Source organism: Drosophila mauritiana, chromosome 3L (assembly GCF_004382145.1).
Source record: "Drosophila mauritiana strain mau12 chromosome 3L, ASM438214v1, whole genome shotgun sequence".
Classification (NCBI taxonomy): Eukaryota; Metazoa; Arthropoda; class Insecta; order Diptera; family Drosophilidae; genus Drosophila; species Drosophila mauritiana.
The window spans coordinates 13,098,926-13,108,799 of record NC_046669.1 but is presented as its reverse complement, the minus strand read 5'-3'; the positions used below and the strand labels follow the sequence as shown (position 1 = coordinate 13,108,799).

The window sequence follows — 9,874 nt, the reverse complement described above, 5'->3', positions numbered from 1 at the left end:
TCCGGAAAATTTCATAACAAATTATTAACAGTTTTTGAGGTAATGTAATAAGAGTGGCTCCACCTATGAACCAGACCATACATAAAAGAGTGGGGATCTGACTTTTCAGTTGCATATTTTATAAACTTTCTTGAGTCCTATTAACTTAAGTCGTACATAAATAGATTTCATCGACACTAATTTGATTTACAATTTGGCTCTTGACAAAATACAAGTTCCATTATAGAAAGTTCACCTTGATTACTTACAAAAGTACATATATAAAAAAGTAACAACAATTATAATAATAAATGTTTCAATTTAATATGTATATAATATATTATTTATTTTATACATTATTTGTTAAAACTAATTAAATTCACTGCAGCACTGATTTAACTTTCACTGAAAGCCAGAACACCACATTACACTCCGCTGATAAGGTCCACTCTAGCGGAAAATGCGTTAGTGCGTGTTGTTTACCGGCATGTCCGTGGTCGACAGGGCTTTAGATGTTCTGCTCCAGGAAGCGGAGGAGCTGTGCATCGGGAGTAGCGTCGTGGAGCTGAACAAGATTCCGACTGCCTTGGAGTTTTGTCGGGAATTCTACTCCAAAAACCAGCCGGTGGTCATTCGCAAGGCACTCAACTGGCCCGCGATTGGGAAATGGACGCCGAAGTACCTGATCGAGGCTCTCGGGGACAGGAGCGTGGATGTAGCAATCACCCCGAACGGCTATGCCGACGGCTTGGCCACTCAAAATGGGCAGGAGTACTTCGTTCTGCCGCTGGAGACGAAAATGAAGCTGTCCGAGGTGGTCCGCCGCCTGGATGATCCCACTGGTGCTGTCCACTACATACAAAAGCAGAACTCCAATCTCAGTGTGGACCTACCGGAACTGGCTGCTGACCTGCGGGTCAGTGATCTCGACTTTGCCCAGCAGTCCTTTAACAAACCGCCTGATGCTGTTAACTTTTGGCTGGGCGACGAGCGCGCCGTTACCTCCATGCACAAGGATCCCTACGAGAACGTGTACTGCGTGATATCCGGTCACAAGGACTTCATCCTCATCCCGCCGCACCAGCTCAGCTGCGTACCCCGAGGAATTTACCCTACAGGCGTTTACAAGACCTCTGATAGTGGTCAGTTCTACATTGAACCCTTGAGGGATGAGGAAGGCAGCGATCAGTTCACGGAATGGGTCAGCATTGATCCCCTGTCACCCGACCTGGCCAAATATCCGGAGTACGCCCGGGCCAAGCCTCTCAAAGTACGCGTTCACGCGGGAGACATCCTGTACCTGCCCAACTACTGGTTCCACCATGTGTCCCAAAGCCACAAGTGCATCGCGGTGAACTTCTGGTACGACCTGGACTACGATAGCCGGTACTGCTACTACCGCATGCTGGAGCAGATGACGACCGCAAGAAGTGACTAGTAGAATCATGAGAAGAATGTATTCTCAGGGATTGTTAGGTGAATTGAAAACCCTCTTTGTTTTCAGTGTATTTATATATATTATTGTTACATAATTTAATGTTAAATAAAAAACTGATAGACAAAATGAGTTGCGAACTATGACTAAGGACACGACCATAAAAGATTTATCTTTTGCGAAATTCGTAAATGAAATATGAAATATCCGTACAGATGATGACATCTTAAATTAGGAATGTTTGCTTTGTTGGGTTCTTCTCTAGTCTATTCGAGACTGACGTCCTGTTCTTCTGCGCCGGAAGGCTCCGCTGCAGCCTGGCCATCTGCCTCCTCCCCAGGATTTTCGTTGTTCTCGCACTCCAGTTCGCCATTTCCCGATGAGGAGACGTTCTTTTGGTCCGCCTCGGCCAAGTCTGCATCGTTATTCGAGTCCTGCGACTGGGATTGGGACTGCTTGCGCACACGCTGGTTCTTCTGCTTGGCCGGACTGACTCCTGAAGGTGGCAACTTCGACTTGGGCTTGCAGCTATCCTGCGGCTGTTCCACCACAAAAAGCTGCTCCAAATAAGATCGATACCAAAGCAGGAACTCGTCCCGCTGTCGTGGTATGTCCATCTTTTTGATCTTGGCATAAATGCGTTTGGGCGAAATGAGTGGCGAGCTGGCGGTCGAATTCTGGGCAGCAGTGGCCGTCAGCTTTGATACCTCTGCCAGTAGGGAGTCATTGATGACGGTGTTGTTGTGTGTCTGGTTGCGAATGCGTTTGATAATGTACTCGATCAGTTCGTGGTCCGGTGCCAGTTCTATGCTGGTCCCTGGTCCTGATCCCGATCCAGAGGCTTGTTCTACTTTCCCCTCGAGGATTTGCTGTCAATGAAGACGCAATGATGAGTTAATTGAACCAGTTTACGAAAACCTTTCTTACCTCTTCGTTCTCGGTCCTAGAAGAAGAGGTAACAGCGGAAGCGCTGTCCTCCATTTCATCCAGGTGCTGTCCGTTCTGAGGATTGCCCACACTTAGCTGCTTCACTGGCGTTCCTTTTTCGTCCTCGGGCCGATCGTTGTCTAGCTGCAGACGCATTACCTCCAGCGGGGTTTCACTGCGACTCTCGGTGGCCTCCGCGTCGCCAGTACGTTCGTTCTCCTCCTGGTTGAGAGCCTTTCTCAGGCCGTGTGGTTCCTGTGGCTGCTGCAGCTGCTGATTCTGTTGCTGTTGTTGCTGCTGCTGCTGCTCAAAGAGTGTCTCCAGCCGGCGGTAGACATCCTCCTTGATAGATTCATAAAACTTTGTGGTGAACTTGTCGTTCTTTAGAGCGTTAACCAGCAGATTTCGATTCAGTTCCTCGGAAGCCGTTTCCTCGGTTTGCTCCATGGCATTTGATTCGTCCGCGGGCGATGCTTCTTGTCCGAGCGTAGGAGTAGAGTCCACTGGAGTTATCTGGGGTAGCTCGCTGTAGTCCATGTAGTGAGCTGGAAGCTCGAAGTCGAAACGAAGATGTCGCTGCTGCAGAGGTGTTAGCGAAACAGTCGAAGTGGTGGGCTTTGCTGGTACCTTGTTCCGCTGATACAGCGGACTGTTGCCATAGTTTACATTCATGTTGAGATTGGAGGAGCTAGCCTGCTCGGGCTCCTCATCTCGCAGCGTGGAAAGCTGAGGACGACGACGATTGCGTTGACGTCGACCCGAGCCGAATATGACGTTATCATGGTTCTCCTCCACCTCGTCCACATCCTCATCGTCGTGGTCGCGAATGTGGGCTGCATCATCGCGCCAGTCCCGTTTTCTGCCCGAACTGCCGCTGTTGTTGAGATTATTGCTGCCATTGGAGCTGCTGCCATGCAAAGCGGTTAGTGGCGACTCGAAAAAGTGACGACGCTGCTGCTGGTGGGTCAAACCACCACGCGTAGTAGGCGGAAGCAACTGGGGCGGCTGAAAGTAGCTGGGACGTGCCCGTTGTCGTCGGTACTGCTGGAGGTCCACGTTCAGCTCCTCGTTGCTTTTATTTGATAAGAGATTTTGGCGCGAATGGCTGGAAGAGCGTACAGATATTAATGGGTTAATGCAAGCGGGTAGCAGAGAATCAAGCAGTTGAACTATCTAAAGTCAAGTCAAGTTTTTCGATTCTATATATTCTTTTAAATTTGAATAATAAAATTAATAATAAAAACTAATAAAATATTAAAATAATAATTTGTTTATAAATTGGCTTTATTTTACTGCAGAATAGGAACTTGCAAAACTTGGTTAGTACTTGGTTAGTCACTTTCAACTCTGTTAATGGAACACTATTCAGCAACGCGTGGTCGCACTTACCGGTGCACAGAATTGAAAATTAACTCTTTACAATAGTTTTATTTAATTTTTATTGCTTTTGACCCTTTTCCATCAAACAACCATAAATCCAACACCAAAATTATAAAGCATTACCTGCGGAAGTTGTCCCAGTAGTTGTTGGCTCGGTTTCCGGGTGGTACTTGGTTGTTCAATGTGATACCGCCACCAGGTGCTCCTCCACCAGCTGCTCCCTCGGGCAGCGAGTGCAGGTTGTTGGCATGCTGGTTCTGTGTCCGCAGATTCGAGTTGTTCTGATGTATCGTGTTGTTGTGATGGTTCATGAAGATGGGACCTGGACTTGAGCGGTAAGTAGGCGGCGACAGGGGTGTCTCGTTGTTGAAGTGCGTCGGCGGTGGCGGGGGAGCAGCATTGTTAAGGAACGGTTGCGCCTGATGCTGTTGCTGTTGATGAAGATGCGATTCTGCTCCGCTACGATGACAGCTGCGCTGGTAGTTACTAAAGGCGCTCTGGTGGGCACCAAAGTTAAATAGCTGCTCAGATTGAGCTCGACTGCTGCCCAGGCAGAGATTGTTGGGCATCTGACCCATTCCAGGGCCCACCGGCGGCGGTACTGATTCCGAGCGCAAGCCGAAGCTGTGATCCTGGCAAGCTACAACATTAAATCGGTCCTGGAGCTGTGAAAAACACTTGAATTAGTATTTGATTAGGCTCTCTAATCCCATGGATTGTCTTACCGTATGTAGCTGGTGGTTGAGGTTGTCAATCTCGCGCTGCTGATGCCACAGTGCCTGGTTGCACTGGCACACAGAGTTTATAAGCATTTGCTGCGTCTGCATGAACTGCTGCAGCAGAACTGCGTCGGTAGATGCGTTCGATCCGGAGCCATTCGAGGAGCCGACTTGTTGGCCAGCTGGTAGCTTCTTAAACTCTGTGCCGGCGCTGGAGCTCGGCTGACCGTAAACGGGCTGCTGTCCATGCCACGAACTTCCAGAGTTGTGTGATGCTGCTGGTGGATGCATAAAAATAAGCGTTAACCAAGGATCCTAATACATGAATTCAAGTTGGTAAAGTGATTTCCGCCTTTGTTGACGGAATTAAAAACTTACCCCACATTCCAGGCACTGGTTGCATGGGGGGCGGCATGTACTGCGATCTGTTGCTGCTGGAGGGTATGCTGTCATTGCCCAGGGATAGCGTATCAAGTGTTACATTCAGATCATCTTCGTTTAGCGTCGACGGAGGAGCAGGCGGCGGTGGTTGTGCTTGCTGTGGGGTAACGCTAGGTTGCTGACCGCGTCGTTGCTCCACCACTGTGTTGGCAGATGGAGCCCTCTTTAGTGTCGCTGACGAAGCGGTACGTACGTTGGCGAAGTACTTATCGCTGTCAGTGTCGTCGTTTCCCTCGTCATCCGCCTCCGATGTGGTGTTGTTGCTGGCTACGTATCGCTGCTCCAGTTCGCGCTGCTTCTGCTCGTACTCCTTTCGCAGGCGCTCGCACTGCGAGCGCAGTTCATCGCGCAATTGTTCCTTGGTGGGCGTAGCCTGAAGAGAAGTATCCATCTCGGACGGATCCTCTTCCTCGGTCATCCGCTGCTGTCTCATGGGGGTAGGTGTTGGGGTAAGACTGCTTCTTTTAAGTGCATCATCGCCCATTTGAACAGCGGCGGCCGCCTGTTGCTTGCGTCGCTCGATCTCTGCCTTCAGGGCTAGGATACGGTCACGCTCCTTTTGCAAGCTGGCTGCTTCCGCACGCAGTTCGCTCGTAACATCGTTCAGAGCGAATACGCGCTGGGCAATCTCAGCCGGCAATTCGCGCTCCACGCTAGTTCTTTCCTCACTGCGCCGCTCCAAGGTGGAGCCCATGCTGGGGGTACTTTCCTCAATCTGGCTAACAGTGTACAGCATTCCCTTTAGTCTCGCCATCTGAGCCTTGAGTGCTTCTATATCAGCCGTCTTCTGGTTGATCATTGCCTGTGCGTGAAGTGCCCGTTGGGCGGCGTTGGCCGCCTCCTGGCGTATGATGGGCACGTTTCTCTGATACTCCACAGGAACAACACGCTCCTTGGGAGGCTCTGGGGCTGATTCTGGCTTGGGAGGAGGCGTGGGAGTCTCCTCTTTCTCCTTGATGACTCTAGCCGTCTCCCTGGCCGTACGGTTGATGCTGTTTAGTTCGTCCACCAGGTTGCGCATATCCTCACGTTGAGTGCGCAGTGATTCCAGTTTCTCCTGCAGGGCTTCCTGCTCGGCCAGGATCTCGGGCCCATCATCGCCAAGCACCGTGCTCAGTTCGTTCTGGTTGTGTATAAAGGCGGTGAGATTCTTCATGCGCCCCACCAGAGACGCCATGTCGTCCTGTACCTGCTGCACAGACTCGTATTTGGGGGCCTCTCCCCCATTGGCATTGTGGGGCAAGCTATCGGCTTGCTGTCGCAGCCGCTCCATCTCATTAAGGTGAGATTTGGCCAAATTTTGGATTTGTAGCAGCTTCGCCTGTTCGTCGTGCAGGTGCTGCATGTTCCTATTGGAGGCTTCCAAGCGCTGCTGCAACTCATCGAAGCTGGGCGTGGTATCGGGCGTGGGCGTTTCCAAGACGCTGTGTAGGGACTGAATGGATTGGGCGCGGTTGTCGCTCATCTGAAAGGTACAAATGGATTGAGTTCTAGAAGGCGCACTTTTAGTTTTATTCACCAACTAACCTCGCTTAATGCAACATCCTCCAGGCTGGTCGAATTGACTACGCCCTCACCCTGATCCGAATTTGGGTTGATTTCGTGAACCATGTTGTTCGTCTGGGGCAAGAATTAAAGGATTTAGTCTCATTTAATATTACGATATAAAAGTTATTATCAATCTTATAAATGTTTTACGGCTTACTTGATGTTCCTGATACGAAGCTTTCAAACTCACCTCTACAACTTTTCTAGTCGGTTGATATCTGCTATTCAGGTTCTCGTCTAGTCCTAGCAGGGCGCGTAACACGTCAACCTGCGAACGAAAACCTTCGGTTCTGGGAGCAAAATGGTGTACACCAAGGACTCGGTGAACGAGTTGTTGCAATCCAGCGGGTGTCAGTGGCGGTGCCTGCTCCTCGTTGCCACTCAAATTGCCGTTTCCGTTGCTGGTAGTTGCGTTCGGTATGACCACACCTACTGTGGCATTCGGGGGCGTCGATTGACGCAAACGCAGCAAAGCTGACGAAGATGAGGGGGCGCCTGTGCTATTAGCTGACGAGGATGGCTGGTGCTGAACCCTCTGGACAGGACGGACGGGGAATCGATAGCGCTGCTGCTGTTCCTGCAATTGCTCTGTAATGAAAAATAGCCAAAGATCAGTATTGATGTTTAGGTCCATTGCTAGATACTGCGCTGCGAACTACATCATCTCAGTGGGCGTTTATTTTCGTGCGCATCTTATTTTTAGAACATGAACTGGCGCACCGATCTCTGTGTGGGCCAGGCCGATCACTTGGCCAGGTGCGGATATTGGAAATTGCTCAATGAAATGTGTATTCCTCAACGATTTAAGGATCCATTACCTGCTGTGTCGTAGGTGCCGTGTTCGGCGGCCAACTGACGCAGTGCCTCGCGTTGCTGTTGCTGTTGTGCAGGTGACCTGTGATCCTTGCTAGACAACTGCTGCTCCACCGGCGATCGATTCTTGGCGTTGGTGATGCGTGCTCGGTGGAGGAGATCCTTTAAGCAACAGTAAATGAAGATTAGGAGGAAAACCAGCACGAGGATTGCGGTAATTTTGCTGATTTTAGGTCTATATATATATATATCTATTTCAGATATATATATATATAAGGGCGCTGCTCTGGCCGATCGAAATTCGTTGTCCGCAGTGGTTGCGTTCGCATTCGCTACTGAGCCAGCGGTTAACGAATTTCCGCAGGTCGCGATGAGTGTAAAGTGTATTTATAAAACACAGAAGAGAAAGGTCTTGGTGTCTTCTCTTCGAGAAGATTTGCCATGGCAACCGGACGTCCGTCTAACTTACATTCAGAGTTTTCAGCGTCTCCCGCTGCAGCGTCTCTGGCTCCACAAGGTCCAGGTCCGGTTCGCCCAGGTGCTCCTGCTGCCGGCGGGAGCGGGCCGACCGGCTAGATGTCGCGGCTGCACTCGATCCGGACGTGGGTGCTCCGTTTACGGGCGTTTGTTGTTTAGGCACCGCACCGGTTGCCCCGCCCACCGAGTTGTTGTTGCTGCTGCCATTGCTGCGGGCGCTGGCGTTGGCTTGGTCCACAACTACCTTGGGCGGCGGCGCCATTAGAAAATATATATATTTGCGTACAAAAAACGACGCTACAAAATTGAAAAACTCCTCTTTTTTGTACTCCCACTTTGTTTTCTGCTTTGCGCACTCTGACAGCTGTTCCCAACCAGGGCTGGCAGCTAGCTAACAAGCCTACCAAGTTGTGGTCACACTGGCAGCGGACGTTTTTTGAAATTGAATTTTTTTCCAAAATTATCAATATGTATATCTGTAAAAAGTATTTTAAATGCTTTTGGTGTAGATAAACTAACTTTACTTGGTAATTTAATATCTTTTAAGGATAATTATTTATTTGGAGATTACTTGATAATATGTTCCTTGGATAATACACATTATATGACTAGAACCAGTGCCCCTTTTAAGTCTGGACGTGCCTACTTTCCCTGCTTGCGCTGGATGATGTCCTCCTTGAGCGCCCTAATCCGATCCCGCTCCGCACGGAGTCCCTCCGCTTGACCACGTAGATCACTGGTGAAGTCCGTGAACATGTTGAGCATGGAATTCAGGAGCTCGGCGTTGTCGGGAGCACTCGACGAGGTCGATGGATTCTCCTCTTCTTGGGCACTCTCTACGGCCTCGCTGGCCACTCGGACTTCTGACGAGGTGGTCTGCCTGCTGGTCTGAACGGAGGTGGAGCTCTGCACCTGCACCGTTTGCCTGGAGGACATGTGCTCCTCGATCATCTTGGTGGTGTCCACCATGTTCTGCACGCGCTTAAACTGCGCCTTCAGGTTGGCGATCTCGTTTAGCTTCGCCTGCAGATAACTGGCCTGCTCCTCTTTGTCCTCCTCGCCCTCCTCTTCAACAGATGGTGCCTCTTCCCGGTTGGTGGAGTCTCCAGAAGCACTGGCGGATGAAGCAACTGTTACTGTCTCCGATGAGGACTCAACATGGGACTGAACCTCCTCCTCCTCGGTGGACTGGCGCACTTGTCGGCGCTGCGCATTCAGAAGGGTCAGCTCAGCGGCTCGCAAGCGTAGTGTCTCCATCTCCTCAAGCAACTGGCGGTGCTCCTCCTGCATCTCTTGCAGCTGTCTGTTGGAGGCAGCTAGGCGCTTAAAAAATACGAATAATTAGTTTTGGAAACTACAATTATTAAAAAATTGGTTAAAAAACATCACAGCTCAAAGACTACATTATGACATCAAAAGAAAAATTATTTTGTATATTATTATTAAAAAATACTATTATTTAGTTCACTGGTATAAAAGAAGCCTCGTACTCAAATTTCAATTTTAACTGAAACATCTAGAGACTGTAGGCTTATTGGTGTGACTCATTCATCTTGTTGTCTAAAAAAATGTGTCACGGTATTTATTTAACTTTACTGAGTTTTCTTATTGTTTTAAAACACCAAAATACCAAGAGTTTTGGAATTTTCTGAAGACTCCAGCTTACCTCGCTCAAGGCGGCATTGTCCCCATTTTGAGGCCTATTCAGTTCGTTGACCATTTTCTGGGTTCCTGAGGAGAAGAGGGAATACTTGGTGTTATGTATATCGTGCACGTTGATTATTTTCTCAATACAAACAAAGGCCCATCGCAAGGCACTGTCTATAAATAAATGGCTCTTTGTTAAATTATTTTTCAGTTAGAATAGTGTCAGTCATCTTGGCATTTTTGAAGACAAAACTAACAAGTGCACTTATGAAAATGTACACCGCAATACACAAAATATATTATGCTTGAAAATGTTACCTTTTAATAATATTCGAATCCTCCGAACGATGAGCTGTGCACAAAGAGATGCCCAAATTTCAACTGAAACGATGTGCCGAAAACGAAAATATTTTGAATCGTTTTCGTGTGTGTGTAGAGTTTTTAGAAACAGCCGACAAGCTTTTCCACATTAATATGAAAGTCTACAAAGGAAACTTTTTTAATGCTT

The 9,874-nt window shown here is 48.8% G+C and overlaps 3 protein-coding genes across 4 annotated transcripts; 1 reads left to right on the top strand and 2 right to left on the bottom strand.

Moving 5' to 3' along the window:
- The first annotated feature begins 420 nt into the window (after positions 1–420).
- Positions 421–1,497, top strand: LOC117139277 (bifunctional peptidase and (3S)-lysyl hydroxylase Jmjd7). Its single transcript, XM_033301504.1, has one exon. It carries the CDS (start codon positions 467–469, stop codon positions 1,415–1,417), a length of 951 nt encoding a protein of 316 aa, XP_033157395.1. The 5' UTR covers positions 421–466; the 3' UTR covers positions 1,418–1,497.
- Positions 1,498–1,529: 32 nt separating this feature from the next.
- On the bottom strand, positions 1,530–8,087 carry LOC117139276. Of its 2 annotated transcripts, none has more exons than XM_033301502.1 (9): positions 7,712–8,087; positions 7,248–7,404; positions 6,620–7,017; positions 6,409–6,501; positions 4,819–6,346; positions 4,447–4,718; positions 3,845–4,386; positions 2,342–3,446; positions 1,530–2,283 (listed from the first exon to the last, which is right to left on the bottom strand). In XM_033301502.1, the coding sequence occupies exons 1-9, from the start codon at positions 7,979–7,981 to the stop codon at positions 1,681–1,683; spliced, it is 4,968 nt and encodes a 1,655-aa protein (XP_033157393.1). In that variant the 5' UTR covers positions 7,982–8,087; the 3' UTR covers positions 1,530–1,680. The 2 variants fall into 2 exon arrangements, with proteins under 2 accessions (XP_033157393.1, XP_033157394.1); XM_033301503.1 differs by having other exon boundaries at positions 4,447–4,715.
- A 167-nt stretch (positions 8,088–8,254) lies between these two features.
- On the bottom strand, positions 8,255–9,744 carry LOC117139279. The gene is made up of 3 exons (XM_033301506.1): positions 9,685–9,744; positions 9,386–9,450; positions 8,255–9,042 (listed from the first exon to the last, which is right to left on the bottom strand). The coding sequence occupies exons 2-3, from the start codon at positions 9,437–9,439 to the stop codon at positions 8,362–8,364; spliced, it is 735 nt and encodes a 244-aa protein (XP_033157397.1). The 5' UTR covers positions 9,440–9,450; positions 9,685–9,744; the 3' UTR covers positions 8,255–8,361.
- Positions 9,745–9,874: the final 130 nt, after the last annotated feature.